This window comes from Eubalaena glacialis, chromosome 1, assembly GCF_028564815.1.
Source record: "Eubalaena glacialis isolate mEubGla1 chromosome 1, mEubGla1.1.hap2.+ XY, whole genome shotgun sequence".
In the NCBI taxonomy this organism is placed as follows: domain Eukaryota; kingdom Metazoa; phylum Chordata; class Mammalia; order Artiodactyla; family Balaenidae; genus Eubalaena; species Eubalaena glacialis.
In genome coordinates this window covers 158,351,425-158,372,253 of record NC_083716.1, presented here as the reverse complement: position 1 = coordinate 158,372,253, position 20,829 = coordinate 158,351,425, and the positions used below count along the sequence as shown (strand labels likewise).

Below are 20,829 nucleotides of genomic sequence, written 5' to 3'. Positions count from 1 at the left end.
GAACTGACCAAAAACTCCTGGAACTAAGTGATTATAGCAAGGTTGCAGAATACAAGGTTAATAGACAAAAGTCAAACACTTTCCTATATACTGCAATGAGAAAGTGGAATTTGAAACTAAAAACACAAAACCATTTACATTAGCATCCCAAAAAATGAAACATTAAGGTACAAATCTAACAAAATATGTAAAAGTTCTATATGAGGAAAACAACAAAACTCTGGTGAAACATATCAAAGAATTAAATAAATGGAAAGACAGTCATGTTTATGGGTAGGAAGACTCAATTTGGTTAACACATCAGCTTTTCCCAACTTGATCTAAAGATTCAACGCAATCTCAGTCGAAATCCCAGCAAGTCATTTTGTGTATCAATCAGTATTGACAAAGTGATTCTCAAGTTTATATGAAGAAGCAAAAATATCCAGAATAGTCAACAGAATACTGAAGAAGAATAAAGTCAGAGGACTGACTTCAAGACTTACTATGAAGCTACAGTAATTCAGACAGTGTGCTATTGACCAAAAAATAGACAAAAAGATGAGTGGAAGAGAATAGAGGGTCCAGAAATAGACCCATACAAATACACTCAACTGATCTTTGACAAAGGAGCAAAGACAATTCAATGGAAAAAGAATAGTCTTTTCAACAAACAGTGCTGGGACAACTGGACATCCATATTAAAAAAGATGAATCTAGGCACAAACCTTACACCTTTCACAAAAATTAACTCAAAATGAATCACAGGCCTAAATGTAAAACAGACCTATAAATGTACTAGAAAGTAACATAGGAGAAAATCTAGATGCTCTTATGTTTGGTAATGAGATTTTAGAAATACCACCAAAAGCAAGATCCATGAAAGAAAAAAATTAAGTTGGACCTCTTTAAAATTAAGAACTTCTTCTCTATGAAGGACACTATTAAAAGAATGAAAAGATAGCCACAGACTGGGAGAAAATATTAAAAAAACTCATATCTGATAAAGGACTCCAAAATATATACAGAACACTTAAAATTCAACAGTAAGGGGCTTCCCTGGTGGCACAGTGGTTAAGAATCCACCTGGCGGGCTTCCCTGGTGGCGCAGTGGTTGAGAATCTGCTTGCTAATGCAGGGGACACGGGTTCGCGTCCTGGTCTGGGAAGATCCCACATGCCGCAGAGCAACTAGGCCCGTGAGCCACAACTACTGAGCCTGCGCCTCTGGAGCCTGTGCTCTGCAACAAGAGAGGCCACAATAGTGAGAGGCCTGTGCACCGCGATGAAGAGTGGCCCCCGCTTGCTGCAACTACAGAAAGCCCTAGCACAGAAACGAAGACCCAACATAGCAATCAATCAATAAATAAATTAAAAAAAAAAAAAAAAAAAAAGAATCCACCTGGCAAGGCAGGGGACACGGGTTCAAGCGCTGGTCTGGGAAGATCCCACATGCCGCGGAGCAACTAAGCCCGTGTGCCACAACTACTGAGCCTGCGCTCTAGTGCCCGCATGTTGCAACTACGGAAGCCCGCGCGCCTCGAGCCCGTGCCCCGCAACAAGAGAAGCCACTGCAATGAGAAGCCCGCGCACCTCAATGAAGAGTAGCCCTTGCTCGCCGCAACTAGAGAAAGCCTGTGCACAGCAACAAAGACCCAATGCAGACAAACATACATACATACATACGTACATACATAAATAAATAAAATAAAATTAAAAAAATCTACAGTTTAAAAAAAAAATCAACAGTAAGAAAACAACGATCCCAATTAAAAAATGGGTAAAAGATCCAACAGACACCTCACCAAAGAAGATATACAAACTGCAATTAATGATATGAAAAGGTACTCAACATCCTAGGTTATTAGGGAATTACAAGTTAAAATAATGAGATACCATTACATACCTATTAGAATGGCTAAAATTCTAAATTGACAATACCAAAAGCTGATGAGGATACAGAGCAACATGAGCTCTCATTCACTGCTGGTAGAAATGCAAAATGGAATAGCCACTTTGGAAGTCAGTTTGGCAGTTTCTTTCAAAGCTAAACACTGCCTTACTGTACAAACCAACAATTGCACTCCTAGGTATTTACCCAAGAGAGATAAAAACTTACGTCCACACAAAAACATGCTATTAGAGTACATTTTTCATAATTGCCCAAAATTGGAAGCAACCAGGGTGTCCTTCAATAGGTAAATGAATAAACAAACTCTGAATTATCCATACAATGGAATATTATTCAATGATTAAAAAAAAAACAACTATCAAGCCAAAAAAAAATTAGAAGAATCTTAAATGCATACTGATAAGTTAAGGAAGCCAGTCTGAAAAGCCTATGTACTGTATAATTTCACCTATATTACATTTTTGGAAAAGGCAAAACAGAGAGAGCAAAAAGATCAGTGGTTGCCAGGGATTTGAAGGAATGAATAGGTGAAAATACAGGGAGTTTTTATCGTAATTCAACTATAGGATAATGTAATGGTGGATCTATGACATGAATTTTTAAAAATTCATAAAACTGTACAACACAAACACCAAAGAGTATGGACTTTAGTTAATAAGGTACTGACTACATTAACTGTAACAAATGTACCACACTAATGCAAGATAATAATAGTGGAAATTGTGTGTGCGTGTGTGTGTAGGAGGTAGTATATGGGAATTCACTGTACTATATCTGTTCAATTTTTTGTAAATCTAAAAATGTTTAAAAAAAACCCTATTAATCCACTTAAAAATATGTAAAGGACCTGAACAGGCATTTGTACAACGAAGATACATGAATGGCTAACACGTACATGGAAAGATGCTCGGCCTCACTAATTATTAGGGAAACGCAAATCACAATCACAAGATATCACCTCATGCCTGTTAGAATGACTAGCACCAGAAAGACAAGAGATAACAAATGCTGGTAAGTATACGGAGAAAAGGGAACCCTTGTGCGTTGTCGGTAGGAATGCAAATTGATACAACCGCTATGGAAAACAGTATGGAGGTTCCTCAAAAAGTTAAAAATAGAACTACAATATGATTCAGCAACCCCACTTCTGGGAATAAGCCAAAGGAAATGAAAACACTGTGTTGAAGAGATATATGCACCCCCATGTTCACAGCAGCCTTATTTACGATAGCCAAGACATAGAAACAACCTAAGTGCCCATCGACAAACGAAAGTTGTAGTACAATGGAATATTATTCAGCCATTAAAAAGCAGGAAATCCTGCCCATTTACGGGCATTATGGATGGACCTTGAGGGCATTATGCTAAGTGAATTGAGTCAGAGAAAGGTAGCAAATACTGTATGATCTCACTTAGAAGTAGATATAAAAAAAAAAATTTCCAACCCCCCACCCCAAACTCATAGAAAGAGAGATCAGATTTGTGATTACCAGAGGTGGGAGGTTGGGGGAGGGAGAACTGGATGAAGGTGGTCAAAAGGTACAAACTTCCAGTTATAAGATAAGTAAATTCTGGGGATGTAATGTACAACATGATGACTATAGTTAACATGGCTCTATGTTACATATGAAAGCTGTTAAGAGAGTAAATCCTAAGAGTTCACATCACAGGGGGAAAAATATTTTTATTCTTCTTTCTTTTTCTGTATATGAAGTGATGGATGTTAACTAAATTTATTCTGGTAATCATTTCAAAATAAGTGTAAGGCAAATCATTATGCTGTACACCTTAAACTTACACAGTCCTGTATGTCAGTTATATCTCAATAAAACTAGAAGAAAAAAAAAGCATGGATTCTGGAATCTGACTGCCTGGTTCAAATTCTGGCTCCTTTAATTACAAGGTCTTGGGAGCATGCTCCTAAAACTTTTTTTATGGCTCAGCAGTATTTCATTGTGTATATATACCACATCTTCTTTATCCATTCATCTGTTTATGGACACTTGGGTTGCTTCCATATCTTGGCAACTGTAAATAATGCTGCTATGAACATTGAGGTGCATGTATCTTTTCGAATTAGTGTTTTTGTTTTTTTCAGATATACACCCAGGATTGGTACTGCTGGGTCGTATGGTAGTTCTATTTTTAGCTTTTTAAGAAACCTCCATACTGTTCTCCACAGTAGCTGCACCAATTTACATTCCCACCAACAGTGTATGAGGGTTCCCTTTTCTCCACATCCTCACCACCGTTTGTTATTTGTTTTCTTTTTGATGACAGCCATTCTGACAGGTGTGAGGTGATACCTCATTGTGGTTTTGATTTGCATTTCCATGATGATTAGTGATGTTGATCATCTTTTCATGTGCCTGTTGCGCATCTGCATGTCCTCTTTGGAAAAATGCCTATTCAGTTCTTCTGCCCACCCCCCCTCCTTTTTTTGGCCACGCCAGGCGGCATGTGGGATCTTAGTTCCCCTGCCAGGGATTGAACCCACGCCCCCTGCATTGGAGCGCTGAGTCTTAACCACTGGACCATCAGGGAAGTCCCCTTCTACCCATTTATAAATCAGGTTGTTTTCTTGATGTTGAGTTATATGAGCTGTTTATATATTTGGATATTAATCCCTTATTGGTCATATCATTTGCAAATATTTTCTCCCATTCAGTAGGTTGTCTTTTCATCTTGTCAGTAGTTTCCTTTCTTGTGCAAAAGCTTTTAAGTCTAATTAGGTCCCATTTGTTTATTTTTGCTTTTATTTCCTTTACTTTAGGAAACGCATCCAAAAAAATATGGCTGCAATTTATGTCAGTGTTCTGCCTATTTTTTCCTCTAGGAGTTTTATAGTATCCAGTCTTACATTTAATCCATTCTTAGTTTATTTTTGTATATGGTGTTAGAGAATGTTCTAATTTCGTTCTTTTACAAGTAGCTGTCCAGTTTTCCAAACACCACTTATTGAAGAGACTGTCTTTTCTCCATTGTATATTCTTGCCTCTTTTGTTGTAGATTAATTGACCATAAGCAAGTGGGTTTATTTCTGGGCTCTCTATCTTGTTTCATTGATCTACATGTTTGTTTTTGTGCCAGTACCATGCTGTTTTTTTTTTTTTTTTTTTTATAAATTTATTTTTATTTATTTATTTTTGGCTGCACTGGGTTTTCGTTGCTGTGTGCAGGCTTTCTCTAGTTGTGGAGAGCGGGGGTTGCTCAGCAGTTGTGGAGCAGGGGCTTAGCTGCTCCGCAGCATGTGGGATCTTCCCGGGCCAGGGCTCGAACCCGTGTCCCCCACATTGGCAGGCAGATTCTTAACCACTGCGCCACCAGGGAAGTCCCACCATGCTGTTTTGATTACTGTAGCTTTGTAGTATAGTCTGAAGTCAGGGAGCATGATTCCTCCGGCTCTGTTCTTCGTTCTCAAGATTGTTTTGGCTATTCAGGGTCTTTTCTGTTTCCACACAGATTTTAAAAGTATTTGTTCTAGTTCTGTGAAAAATGCCCTTGGTAATTTTTTTTAAATAGTGGACATAAGTAAATGCATATAGGCCCAAGGGGCCTGCTCCTTGTACTCAGACTTCTCTTTCACCTCTCTGTCCCAGACTGTCAAATGATTATTTTGTTTTCCCAAATACCTGGAATTACTTAATATGTAATTTTCTAAGTTTTAGGGCTCCTCATCCTTTCCTGGATTAGTAGTTACCCAGATACTACTCTACCATTTTAGCACTACTGCCCACACTCACAGCTTTATCCAAGGATAGGAGGCTTAGCACAATCTTGAGAAGAGAGGAAGACTCTTAAAGCCAGCTAATCTGAATGTAGGTTGCCCTCAGGGCCTGACCTTGCTCACTGCCCCTCATATCACTCCTCTAACCACCTCAACCTGGAATCTAGCTTCACCTGGAATGTGTTGTCCACAAATCTGATACAATCCACTCCTATACTTGTGGCATGGCTTTTCTGGTATTTATTTAAATGTGTGATGTCATTTCTGCTCAATTTGATTTCTTAATAGATATCCAGTGACATTTTTACAAGAAATAATGTTCCTAGAATGCATCCTTTCCACCAAAAAGTTTTACTGTATAAACAAAACAATGCTCTTCATTTGGTATCTTCTCCAACTCTTGCCAATCAAAACATATTTGCCCTGCCAAAGCAAAAGGTCAGTTATCATCATTTTTGTTTAATAGGGAGAACAGCAAAAAACATTCCAAGGATAATGAAATTAAAGTTGGATGTTAGATCAGCAACTGTCTCACTCTTGCTGAAAACCTAGTAGAATACATACGTCCACCTTACACTAAAAAAGGAGAATTTTTCTTCTTTTCCAATTGTAGACTTGACAATGGCCAGCTTCACTGAACTGAGGAGTCAGTTTCAAGTGTACTGAGGTGTACAGCAGTGTACACACATGGACAGGCACCTTCCCAGGGCTTAAGATGTTGGCTGCAGACACAAACAGCAGAATTCAGTTTCCTCTGAGTGGGTTCCTCTCCCTGCCTGACAGATAACAAGGGGTGCTACCCCACCAATTCTTTCTCCTGAACTCTTTCTTTCAGCCAAGAAACAGGTGAGACATTCTACTGATCTGTGTTTGTAGGAGTAATGCACTGAGAAGGGGAAGTGAACCTTCATTTCAAAACAAGCAAAGGAGTCCTGTTTCAAAGAAGCATTTAATTGAGTTTGAAACTGGACATAAATTAACTACAGAATACTTATGAAACAATATCTTAAGTTCTTTCACTTTCTAAAATTCTGAGATACTGTAAAATATATTAAGTAAAAGGGGTAATGGGAGGTCAAAATAAAGAATTTACTGCAATGTAAACAAAGTCATTTCCTTAAAAAAAAAATTTGGATCTTGAATTTAATGAAGTTCTTAAACTCCAAAAGGAATGAAAGAATTTTAACATCTGGGTTGAGGTACCCAAAGTAAATTTGTTAAAACAGTAAGTAAAACAGAAGTAGCATTTTCTGTATGTCACACAACTGACCAATGTGTAGAATTAGCTTAAATGAGGAACAGTTTGAGTATCTTGGGTCATCAACGACTATAGGTCACCAAGATGCTTTCGACCTGGTCAGAACACCACAATGTGTTGTGATTAAATAAGTTCCCCAGAATACCAATATGGGTTACTATGGCGAACTGGTACCGAAAGGGACAGGAAAGAATAGGCAGGTTTATCTCACATCCACACCAAGACTGGAGTCATTCCACTCCTAACTCCTTCTTGGCAGACACTTTTTGTCCTAAAATGACACTGTTGGTGAATAAGTGAGCTCAATTTTTAACCTGATCCACAGAGCAGGTCTCTCAATTTCACTGTACACACCAATAATTTTATTCTTGTATTTAATTCTGTATACAATTTTGAGTCCTATGAGATCGATGTCTCAAAAAAGTCATGATGTGTATGCTTATATCTTCACCATTCATTCACTGATTTATTTATTTGGCAAATATTTAACTGCATACCTAATCATATGCTAGGTACTACAGTAAGCAGTAAAATTAAAAGGGAAAAAAGAAGTCCCTCCTCTCAATGAGCCTTATGACCTAGTGAAGCCACAGAGGGCAAACAATCACAACTGCAGGTGGTCGATGCACACAACACAGGAGGGCTTGAGGTAAACAGTGCCAAGAACTCTGCTTAGAGGGGTCAGGAAAAGGCTCCTAAAGGTAGTCCTGGAGACGAGCCTTGAAGAACAAGTTGTATTTTAAAAAGAGGAGAAGAGAAGTAAAGGGCTATGTAAAGGCCTGGAGGCATGAAAAAATAAGAGATAAGTCAGAGATCTAAAAGGAGGTCATTATTATTGTAGCTGGAAGTGTGAAGGGTTAGAGGAATGGGGGGTGGGGCACGGTGTTCTGAGACTGTAGTGTAGGACTGTCCGGAGAAAGAGATGCAGCTTCTGTTCCTGAGGAACTTACAGTCTAGTGGAGGAAACAGACCTCCAACAGTTCATTTCAATGAGGCTGATGTCATGGTGGAAGAACACACAGCAAATTGTGACTGGACAGGCACAAAGGAGGGCCTTAAACACCATACAAATATGTTAAAATTTTATCCCACAGGCAACAGTGAGTCTTTGAAAAATTCTAAATGGGTACCAATCACAATAGTGGCAGTGTGGATGACTGGAAGGTACAAAGACTAGAGCAGAGCAATACAGTACAATACTTTGGCAGACCAATACAAAGGTGTCTGCCAAAGCCCAGGCAAGCAATGTGATGGGTCTGAGCTAAGCCGCCCTACTGTGGCAACTGTGTTTTTCTAGCCAGGGAAATGGGAGGCGATTCTTTCAAATCTATCATTAAAAGAAGAAAAAGAAAAATCCAGAGCAATATTTTCTGAAATTCCTTGTATTCAAGGACTTAGAAAGAAGTTATATCAAGCCTTCCTTGAAAAAAGAGTCAACAATAACGAGTTTAAATTTTAGTACAGATAAACTTAAGGTCAATAATAGGTATAGAAGTAAGCAAATAATGGAATATAAATTTGACAGAAAATTATATATACATTGAAAATGATAATAGGAGACTGTATAAAAACCTGAGGAACTTAAAATATATGGAGAAAAGACAGGAAAAAAATTGTATGTGTAGTACAATTTAGTATAGTATATAAAATATATATGCTGACAGACTAAAAGAGAAAAAATGAAAGTTAAAATAATTTTCTATTATTTTTATTCCATTTATTACAACAATAGAATAAAATGAAATGAAAAAAACAACACAAGATTAATGTTTATTGTATCTAATGGGCCCCACCCAGATGGGTTACATCCAATTTCTGGTTCCAGTTTCCTACAATGGCTTTTACAAATGGTCCTATTGTCCAGCTACATTGTTATTAAAATACAAAAAAAGGGGGAAGGGGATAAGTTGGCTTGAAAACTCCTTAAAATTCATATTAAGAACAGCTATCTCATTCCTGATACAAAGCCAAGGAAAATTCAACACTCTAAAGGGACTCAAAGTCAAAGACATAGTGGAAACAAATCACACAAATAATTTTTGCAAGTGTATTTCTCTTGAATGCTTAGGGGAAAAGTCTCTGGAAAATGGTTTTGACACCTAAGGGCTTTTAAGCCATTTAAAAACAATTGAACCAGTCAACAAACATGCCATTTATTGAGCATCTATAAGCCATGCATTTAACACTAAAGATACAAAGGGAAAATAAAACATAGTCCCTGCCCTCAAGGAGCTCACAGTCTAAAAGGAGAGAAAGAATGGCTACAAACAATTGCAATAAAGTATGCTGAGTCCTCTGATAGAGGTATGTACAAGGTGCTAAGATAAGCAAAGAAGAGAGGTAGAATGAGAAATCAGGGTAAGCTTCAAAAGGGAGTTAGGTCTTAAATGAGCTACAGAAAGGGAAAGAAGACTTGAATAGCATATGCAAGGAAATGTGAAACAACCAGGCAAATGTGGATAATTTTAAGTTATTCCCTATGGTGCAAAGAGTGAGGGAAAGAGCAACAGGAAATGAGGTTAAAGGGGTAACAGGTAACAAATCACAAAGGGCCTTGTACTCGAATTAGAGAATTTGGCTATTACTGAATTCTGTCAAATCTATATAAGATGCACAATTACTTTATGTACTGCAAGAAAGAAAAAAAAAAAAGCTTTATATTGGGGTCTATCAATAAATTTAATAGAATACTCCTGCATAAAGCTATACTACCAAAGGGCAACAGCCTCAGCGTAAGATAAAGAAATAAACCAGCCATGTAGAAAGGAACAGCATGAAACTATATTTCTCAACTTGCCCTTAGGTGGAAGGAGGGGGGAAAAATCTCTCGCTGAGAACTGAATTCCAAGCAGGTCTACAGCCTACCTGTGTGGTCTAAAAAAACAAACAAATAAAACTAAAGCTACCAGTGTGGTCCAAAAACAAACAAATAAAACAAAACAAAAAAGTAAAGACTTTAAGGTGGTCTCAGGTTGGTCCCCAGATGCCTGGCAAAAACAAGTAGAAATTCTCTTTAGACAAACCAGACTTTAATCCAAAAGCAATTTAAGATGTAATCTCATTTCAAATGCGACAAAGGCACATCTTAGAATCGATGAAAAATAGTAGATCTTACAGTCAGCCTTGAATCTGGAGATGTTTCAGAATCACCTGGAGAACTTTTTAAAAATACTTATTACCAGGCTGCATACCAGAGATTCTCATACAGGCAGGCCTGAAGCACAGCCTTAGAATCTCTATCTTAACAAACTATTCAAGGTTATTTTTTTTTTAAACACAGCCAGACAAGATACCAAGACACCAGCATTCTGTCTGCAAAATTAGCTGAAAATTCCTATTGTAGAATAAAGAACAACAGTAGGATTTTAAGCCAGATCATGATTTGATCAGACGGACACTTTAAGAAGACCACTCTGGTGCCAGTGGACCTTGTGGAGAAGATAGGTTAGAAGAGGGTAAGGATAGGAGATGGTGGATAGTAAACAGAACAGTCAGGAGATCAGTGAAACAGTTTTAAGGCAAGAGACGGTGATCATTTAAATAGTAACAATGGGGAGAAAAATAAGAGGATCAAAGGAGGCAGAATTAGAATTCCATAAAAACTACATGAAGGTAGAGGTGTAGGATCTAATTCTAAAAATTTTAGAAGACTTGCCCCTAATCAGCATAATTGCCACTAGGCCTTGAAAAATAAACTTTTATTTGGGTATGGTAATCTACCACCTTTTAGCTATATAATAAAGTGTAAGTGCTACAGAAAATCCTATACTACCTAACTATCAAATGTTTCAAATGCAACTCACACTCAAAATGATCTTGAAGTTGAGATGTAAGCATAGAGGGATTTTATTCTTTCATGTTTAACATTTCTATAAATCAGTGCATATGAACTGAAAAATTAAAATCTCTTTGGGCAAAAAGAAAGGATTTTTCACTGGTTGATAAATTTAAATTACAAACAGAAAACAATGAATTAACAAACTTACGCTGAATATGAATGAACTGCTTTGGCTGTTTAAACTCTCCTTTGTACAAGCGATTGTAATAGTTGACATTGCTCTCTGCCTCAGGAACTGGAATGACCATGCTCTCTTTTTTTTCTCTGAACACTTGCTGTGCTGAAATAGCTCGCTGTAAATGATGTTCCTAGAAAATGTAAAGTAGGCAACATGAGTTGTTTTAATAATGTCAATTCAATGCAAAATTCTATTTACAATTTACTTTGTTTAATAATTGCACAGTGCTTTAAGAATCAATTCTAAGCAGTTCCTTTGCCACAGATCTTCAGAAAACATTGCTATCATTCTCCCTTAATACTTGTACTCATACTGATACCACGTTAGATGATAACAATTTTAATAAGTAGGATTTTTTAAAAAAAGATTAAATATTCACAAACTAGAATTTAACATCTCAAGAATTTAACATTACAAGAAAATCGATCCCGTTCGCAAATTAATTGAGGTGTTTATCACCGATAACCAGATTACAGAAAAACATGCAAATAACAGGAAAAGAATTTGTATCACAGATTTTAAGTATCTTCTGCATTTATATATCTCAAACTTCAACAGTACAAAATTCTGAATAACTCAAAGAAAAGATAAAATTATATTCAACAGACTATATTATTATCATGGCAGGAAATATTCTTTAACAAAGGTGAAACAAAAAGTTCTTATAAAATACACCCAGATTCTAGTAACTTTTCATTACCTCCACCATTTAATGGACACTTTCTCCCTTGACCCACTATGGACCATTCCCAACAAAGCACCTTTACCTTGTGGAAGGTAGTAAATTAGGTCATGTCATTCCCCAAAGGATCCCCTTCATATTTAGATTAAAGGTTAAAATCACTCAACGACTTACAAGGCTTTATACCTCTCTGACCTTATTTCCTACTTTTCTCCTCCCAAACTTTATTCTAGCCACACTCCTCCTCTCCTTTAAGGTTCCTAAATATCCAAATGGATTGTTTCTGAAATTCCTTCAAGTCTCATCTCATCAGAGAGGCCTTCTGTTATTTCCTTACCTAAAAGAGTACTGGCATATACCCAGAGAAAACCATAACTCAAAAAGACACATGCACCCCAATGTTCACTGCAGCACTATTTACAATAGCCAGGTCATGGAAGCAAACTAAATGCCCACTGGCAGACAAATGGATAAAGAAGATGTGGTACATATATACAACGGAATATTACTCAGCCATAAAAAGGGACAAAATTGGGTCATTTGTAGAGACGTGGATGGACCTAGGGACTGTCAAACAGAGTGAAGTTAGTCAGAAAGAGAAAAACAAATATCATATATTAATGCATATATGTGGAATCTAGAAAAATGGTACAGATGAACCTGTCTGCAAGGCAGAAATAGAGGCACAGGTGCAGAGAACAAATGTATGGACACCAAGGGGGGAGGGGGAGGTGGGATGAATTGGGAGATTGCGACTGACATATATACACTAACTAATATGTATAAAATAGATAACTAATGAGAACCTGCTATATAGCACAGGGAACGCTACTTCACTTCATTGTGCAGTAGAAACTAACACAACATTGTAAAACAACTATAACCCAATTTAAAAAAAAAGAAAGAGTACTGGCTATGCTGCAATGCATAAATTAAGATTTACTTATCAGTAGCCATCCTTTCAACACATTTCAGAGTACCTGGCAGACACCAGATACTACTCCTGTCCCTGAGAATTATGAGTGAATGAGAGACAGACTTTGCCATTAAGGAACTTAGGTAGTGGTACCTGAGTATGCGATCTGAGCTTGACAAGCATATCTCTTTTCAATTAGTCAAACCACTCGTTTTGGGAGGATAGATAAAGATGTCCAAAGGAAGTAAAATGTAAACTAAGAGTTTTAGGATCAACAGGGATTTTTAGCAAGGCAAAAGAGGAAAAGAAGAAAACAACTCAGGCAGAGAAAACAGAATATCCAAAATGGACAAAAGCCCAGAGACATTCAATAAAAGGCAAATATTGAACAAACGGACATGAGGGTGGGTGCTGGCTTAGATCTGAGAGTTTCTTCACCTTCAGTGCAAGGAAGAAATATGTTTTTCTTCATAGGGTAGAATCCCAAGTTGGAGCACTAAGTACATTTCCCCATATAAAAACTACTATCGATTTAGTTAAAATCTATTAGTACTAAAATTTTTGAGTCGTCTAAGAAGTTGTGATGGGATCAAACACGCAAAGAAACAGCATCAAGAAACTAGGAAGCCAGGCCTTGACTGAGGTTGGCAATTTCTAGCATTATTTAAGCCTATACTTTCCTATTTCCTTCATGATATTTCACCTCTCCCAGTTAAAGAAACTGATGCAATATGCAACGCCACCCTGCATTTATGTAATGTTTTATAGCTCTCGAAGTACACCCACAATCACATGTGTATTATTAGCTCCTTACAATCTTGGGACACAGGCGTAGATATTATCCCATTTTGTAAATGAGACTCAAGAAACAAGTGACTTGCTCTTAGCAAATAGGAATGATATATAAGAGAGCCAAATTTCAGGACTCTGATTCCAGTGTTCCTTGACTATTTCATCCTTATTAGAAAAGTCTGACAGATAAAAAACCATGTTCTTGTAATGCTAATAATCTACAGACACAGGTGAAAAAAGGAAACTGAGCACATTTTTTATTTGAAGAGATTCTTTTGATATATATTTGACTTTGCCCTAAATACAAAACATTTTTAGGTATTATCCAATTTTTGAAATACATCTTTAATAGATTAAGATTTAACATTAATTTTACAAATGAAAAAACTTAAAAACAGATCATGGATGACTCCCTTCTTAACGCGGCCTACAGATGACAGATGCAGCCAGAAATTAAGGAGCCAGATCATGACACCTCCCCCATTTTAATCTACAGACCAAATTTAGCTCTAAGAATAAATTCTCAGCTATCATTACCTTCCCCAGATTATCGAACAGTATCTCAATCCAAAAAAATCTGAAAAAAACAATGATATGGCTTCTTGAGGACCATGTTTCATATAATAGCGATAATCAGTGGCAAACATACAAAAAGCTCAAAGTAGGTACCACAGTTTTGATTTGTCATTTTATTGGGGGAAGATGTTGACAGGAGTAATGCTGATTCCTTGTTACATGCTTCATCATACACTGGTCAGGTTACCTAATTTTTAAAAATAACTAAAAACCAAGCACTACCTAATTTCCTTTCCTTTAAAAAAGCATGCCTTTGACCCACTAACTCCACTAATGGAATCCATCAGAAGGCAACAAACAAATGGGCAACACCGACTAAATGAAAATGCTCATCATGGCACTGTTTATAGCACCAAAAAAAAAAAGTGTAAATAGCAATAAATACAGACTTAGCATATCCATAAAATGGAACTCTTAGGTAGTAGTAAAAAACAACATAATTTAGACCTCTATTGACACAAAAAAAGCCTGGAAGAATACAGAATAGAACATTCCACAAAATGCTATAATGATTTCTTCTGTGTCCCCTTTTGCAGTTTCAGAAATTTTCTATAGTAAATAGTAAATCTACACTTCTTTCATAAACTAAAAAAAAAAGAAAAAAAAGAAAAAGAAAAATGCTATAAAAGCTTAACATCTTAAATGAAAGAACTCTCCACCAAAATACACAAAAATCACTTCTCATGGTTACTTTGACATTCTGAAATATCCTTTTGAAACCTACCATATTATACCTAAACACTTTTTGTGTTTCCCTAGAAATATTATACTTTCTCTGTACTTTATACTTTTCCTAGTAACACATGAAATTACATGAAAAGCCGTTAAACGCAAACTAAAACATGCTAAATAATTAATGACTTCTAGTCATGTATAATAAGTATCAGGCACAACCCTACAGGGACAGAGTAGAAATATTTTTTCTTTTGGAGATGAGTAAACTAAGACTCTATGATTTCTATGACGGAAATCAGCAGGACTGAAATTTGAATCATTATTTGTATGTCTCTTTTCCATCTTGCCAAGCTCATGCCCCAACTTGTAGGGTTTCAGAATCTATTGGGTTAGGCTGCATACAAAGTCAAACATTATTCATTGATGTTTTAAAAATTTACATCCACAATTCCCAATTAAAGATACCTGACTGAATAACTACATTTACCTACTCTACCTCACTATAATAGAAAACTTACTAGTAAAGGACTAAGAAACTTAAAAAGCCACTATAACAAATTGAATTAGAGATGAGCCATCAGCACAAAACAGAATACCGCAAAATTCTGGGAGATCAAAATCAAAAGAGGAAGTTTCAGATCCTTGCAGAGAAGAAAAAGATAAAAACTGAGACCACCTCACCTATCCTGCAGAAAACCAAATGACGGGGATTTTGAAACACTAGCTAGAAAGAACCAGAATGAGACAAGCTATTCTCTGCCTACTCCTCAAAAGCAGATTATGCTACACAGTCTACACAGACAGAAGATGGCACCATTGAACTAGGAATGTTGTGAACCACCCTGAATCTACAAAAAACGAACAGAAGAAAACCTAGTAAGTCTATTACTATTATTAAAACCCCAAAAACGAGATTCAACTATACATCTAATAATGAACTCTCTCTACTCCAAAGTGGAGGTGGAGAAGAAAACTAAGAATGTCCCAAACTTAAATATCCCTGAAAGAAACACTTAGGGATATGAAAAAAAAAAAAAAAAAAATCACCTGAATAAGAAACTTAAAAACTAAAATCAGATAAGGGGGCAAAAAACTCAGGGGAAAAAAATGGCAAGAGTTGACTGAACTCAGGAAAGAAAGAAAAAGACAATTACCTCAGAGATGAAAACTAAAATTACTAGAAGCCCAATGCAAAATGTACTCAAACAAAGACATAAGTATGTTGTATAAAGGCTGTCAAATAATCAAGAGAATAAAAATAAGGTGAAAAAAAACCTAAAATGAGTAAGAAAGAAAATGATAGGATATAAAAACAGGCAAAGAACAAATGACATTCATATAATTGGAGTCCTTGAAGAAAGAACAAAATGAAAAAGAGAAAATGCAACAGAACTAGTATTTAAGATAAAAGATATGAATCTACTTATCCAAAAAAAGCCCAGCAGGGAGCAAAATGGCACACGAGAACTTGCATAACCAGACAAGATCTGATACTGCTTGGAGCAATCAGGAGAAAACATTCTGCTCACAGCTTCTCCCTTGGGAGGGAAAGAGAAGAGTGGAACGTGTGTCTAACATTCCAGCTTTTTGGGGAGTTGCCCAAGGGACTATCTTCTGTCTCACTTAACTCAGAAGGCTGACTGAACCAGCATTCTTTGGATGCCTGGGGGCTGTGGAGAACAAAAAAGAACTTAGAGTCTTGTTGCAACACCAGAAAACTTAAAGTACCACTGACAAACACCAGAGGGAGCAAAAGATTACAACAAGATCCTGATAAAGAAACCAGTAAACCTCTCTAACTGGGAAATTATGTGCAGATGCCCAGAGAAGATGTATCTCCAGAAAAGGTTTGAGGGGCTTCCAGACTCCCTACCTGAGTTGATTGGTAAAGGCCTTACCCTGTACGAAGCCAATTCATAAAGACTGGGAGTGGTGGCTACTTTTTCAAATGCACAAATTACAACAAAAATTAAAGGCACATGAAAAAAACAGGAAAAAAAAATGGGTCAATCAAAAGAACAAAATAAATCTCCAGAAACTGACCCTAAAGAAATGAAGATCTGTGAATTTTCTGACAATAAAAGTTTAAAATAATCGTCTTAATAAAGTTCAATGTACTAAAAGAGAACACAAATAGACAACTAAACAAAATCAAGGAAAATGATGCATGAACAAAATGCAAATATCAAGAAAGACATAGAAAACATAAAAAAGACCAAATGGAAAATCTGGACCTGAAAATTACAATAACTGAATTGGGAAAAAAAAAAAAAAAATCCACCCAGAGGGGTTCAACAGCAGAATGGATCAAGCAGAAGAAAGAATTTGTGGACTCAAGGAGAGGTCATATGAAATTATTAAGTCAGGGGGATTTCAATACTCCACTTTCAATAATGAATACATCAACCAGAAAGAATATCAATAAGGAAACAGAGGGCTTGAACAACACAAAGACCACCTGAACCTAACAGACATAAACAGAACACTTCATACAGCAGCAGAGTACACATTCTTCTCAAGCTCACACAGAACATTCTCCAGGACAGATCACATGTTAGGCCACAAAACAAGTTTTATCAAATTTAAGAAGGCTGAAATTACAACAAGTATCTTTTCCAACCACAATGGAATTAAAGTAGAAATCAAGAACAAAGGGAAAACTGGAAAATTCACAAATATGTAGAAACTGAACAACATACTTTTGAACAATGGGTCAAGAAAGAAATTACAAAGGAATTTAGAAAACAGACAAATGAAGATGAAAACACAACATAACAAAACTTAAGGGATACAGCAAAAGCAATACTAAGAGGGAAGTTTATAGCAATAAATTTCTACCTACATTAAAAGAGATCTCAAATCAACAACCCAACTTTACACCTCAAGGAACTAGAAACAGAAGAAACAAAACCCAAAGGTAGTAGAAGAAAGGAAATAATAAAGATTAGACCAGAAATAAATGAAATTAAGAATAGAGAAATTAAAAAAACACCAACAAAACTAAAAGTTGTTTTGAAAAGATCGACAAAATTGACAAACCCTTACCTACACGAACTAAGAAACACTCAAATACCAAAAATCAGAACTGAAGGAGAGACATTAAAACTGATGCCACGAGGGTGGTGGGGGTGGGGGGTGGGGTGTGCGGTGGGGATCATAAGAGATTACTACAACTATACAACAACAAATTGGATAATTCAAAAGAAACACATAAATTTCTAGAAATATACAGCTTACCAAGACTAAATCATGAAAAAATTAAAACCGTGAACTACAGTAAGGGTATTGAATCTATTCACTCAGTAATCAAACACCTCTCAACAAAGGAAAGCTCACCAACAGATGGCTTCAGTAGAGAATTCCACCAACATTTAAAGACTCATCTACAATCCTTCTCAAAAATCTTAAAAAAAAAAAAACAAAAAAACTGAAGAGCAGGGAAAACTTCCAAACTCATTTTATGAGGCCAGTATTAAATTAACTTGATACTAAAATCAGACAAAGATACTACAAGGAGGGTGGGGAATAGGAAAATGGGTAAAGGTGGTCAAAAGGTACAAAATTCCAGTTATAATATTAATAAGTCCTGGGGGTTTAATGTACAGCACGGTGACTACAGTTAACAATACAGTATTGTATATTTGAAAGTTGCTAGGAGAGTACACCTTAAAAGTCCTCCTCACAAGAAAAAAAGAAAAGTAACTACATGAGGTGATAGATGTTAACTAATCTTATTGTGGTAATCATTTCACAACATATACATATATCAAGTCATTATGTTGTACACTTTAAACTAATACAATGTTTTGTATCAATTATATCTCAATAAAACTGGAAGGGGGGAGGCAGAAGGATACTACAAGTAAAAGAAAAAAATACAAAAAAACAAACTACAGACCAATATTGCTGATAAATATCAATGCAAAAGTCCTCAACAAATAACTAGTAAACCAAATTGAACACATGAAGATGATTACACATCATGACCAAGTGGGATTTATTTCTGCAATGCAAGAATGCTCAACATATGAAAATTGGTTAATGTAATACACCATAATAAAAGAATGAAGGACAAAAACCACATGATTATTTCAATTGACATGCTGAAAAAAATTCAACACTCTTTCATGATAAAAACACTCAGCAAACTAGGAAGAGAACGAAATCATCTCAATACAATAAAGGCCATATATGAAAAGCCCACAGCTAACAATATACTCAATGGTAGAAAATTGAAAGCTGTTCCTTTAAGATCAGGAACAAAGCAAGAATGCCTGCTTTTGCCACTTCTATTGGACACAATACTGGAACTCCTAGGGAGAGCAATTACCAAGAAAAAAAACACCAAATTGGAAAGGAAGAAGTAAAAATGTCTCTGCCCACAAATGACATGACCTTTTATGTAGAAAACCCTAAAGATTTCACACATTAATGCTCTTTGCCGCATCTACTGCGAGAATGAAGACCATTCTCAGCAATCAGACTGTCGACATTCCAGAAAATGTCGACATTACTCTGAAGGGACGCACAGTTATTGTGAAGGGCCCCAGAGGCACCCTGCGGAGGGACTTCAATCACATCAGTGTAGAACTCAGTCTCCTTGGGAAGAAAAAGAAGAGGCTCCGGGTTGACAAATGGTGGGGGAATAGGAAGGAACTGGCCACTGTTCGCACTATCTGTAGTCATGTACAGAACATGATCAAGGGCGTTACACTGGGCTTCTGTTACAAGATGAGGTCTGTGTATGCTCACTTCCCCATCAACGTTGTTATTCAGGAGAATGGTTCTCTTGTTGAAATCCGAAATTTTTGGGGTGAAAAATATATCCGCAGGGTTCGGATGAGGCCAGGTGTTGCTTGTTCAGTATCTCAAGCCCAGAAAGATGAGTTGATTCTTGAAGGAAATGACATTGAACTTGTGTCAAATTCAGCTGCTTTGATTCAGCAAGCCACAACAGTTAAAAACAAGGATATCAGAAAATTTTTGGATGGTATCTATGTTTCTGAAAAAGGAACAGTTCAGCAGGCTGATGAATAAGATCTGAGTGATCCAGTTACAGAAACCGCAAGAGGCCAGACTCATATGTGATATTTTAAAAATGAATAAAAGCTCTTTTGACTTGGGAAAAACAAAAACAAAAACAAACAAACAAAAAAAGTTAGACCTAGTAAACGCATCCAACAAAGTTATAAGACAGAAGATCACCACACAAAAATCAGTTGTATTTCTATACAGTGAACAATCTGTAATGGAAATTAAGAAAACAATCCCATCTTAATAGCATCAAAAAGAACAAAATACTTAGGAATAAACGTAACCAAGGAGGTGAAAGGCTTGTACACTGAAAAACACAGAATACTGCCAAAAGAAATTAAGAAAGACATAAGTAAATGAATGATGTCCTGTGTTCATGGACTAGAAGGTTTAATATTAGAAAACAGTACTGTATTATCCAGTAATCACATTTCTGGGAATATATCCAAAAGAATTGAAAATAGGATCTCGTAGAGATATTTGCACACCCATGTTTATTGCAGTGTTATTTATAAGACAATAGCCAAGTGGTAGAAGAAACCCAAGTGTTTATTGACAGATAAATGGATAAACAAAATGTGGTATGTACATATGATGGAATATCAGTCAGCCTTAAAAAGGAAGAACATTCTGACACATGCTACAACATGCATGAACCTTGAGAATATTATGCTAAGTGAAATAAGCTAGTCACAAAAGGACAAATACTGCATTGTTTATATGAGGTCTAAAGTAGTCAAATTCTTAGAAAGAGTGGTGGTTGCCAGGGGCTGGGGGAGGAGAAGAAGGGAAGTTGTTGTTCAATGGGTATAGAGCTTCAGTTTTCCAAGATGAGAAAAGTGCTAGATATCTCTTGTATAACACTGTGCATACAGTTAATACTACTGTACACCTAAATATGATTAAGATACTAAATTTTAGGCTCTGCATTTTTTACCACAATAAAAAAAGCTCATCAAGTACCTGGCAAAAGTAACCCAAAACAACACACTGTGACATATATTTGAATAAAACTTACTTCAAAACTAATGAAAAAATCCTCAAAGTCTCCAAGCAAACAATAGTAACAATAACATATAATAATAACTTAAAAGGCCAAAAGAATCAGATGAACATCAGACTTTAAAAATAACATAAAGCAAAGCATCAATGAGCAGCATTTTCAGAAACCTCAATGAACATAAAGTATGAATCAAGGATTTTACATCCAGCTAAGTTATCCTTTAAGTATCAAGGGTACACAAAGTACTCAGGGAATTCTGT

The 20,829-nt window shown here is 36.3% G+C and overlaps 2 protein-coding genes across 2 annotated transcripts in view; one reads left to right on the top strand and one right to left on the bottom strand.

Moving 5' to 3' along the window:
* Positions 1-20,829, bottom strand: part of EPC2 (enhancer of polycomb homolog 2) — a 102,255-nt gene that overhangs the window by 51,439 nt on the left and 29,987 nt on the right. Inside the window, exon 2 of the mRNA XM_061199890.1 lies at positions 10,862-11,021. Within this exon, the coding sequence (XP_061055873.1) occupies positions 10,862-11,021 (160 nt within the window). The remainder of the gene's footprint in view (positions 1-10,861; positions 11,022-20,829) is intronic.
* LOC133097738 (large ribosomal subunit protein uL6-like) lies at positions 18,985-19,612 on the top strand. Its single transcript, XM_061199878.1, has one exon. It carries the CDS (start codon positions 18,991-18,993, stop codon positions 19,567-19,569), a length of 579 nt encoding a protein of 192 aa, XP_061055861.1. The 5' UTR covers positions 18,985-18,990; the 3' UTR covers positions 19,570-19,612.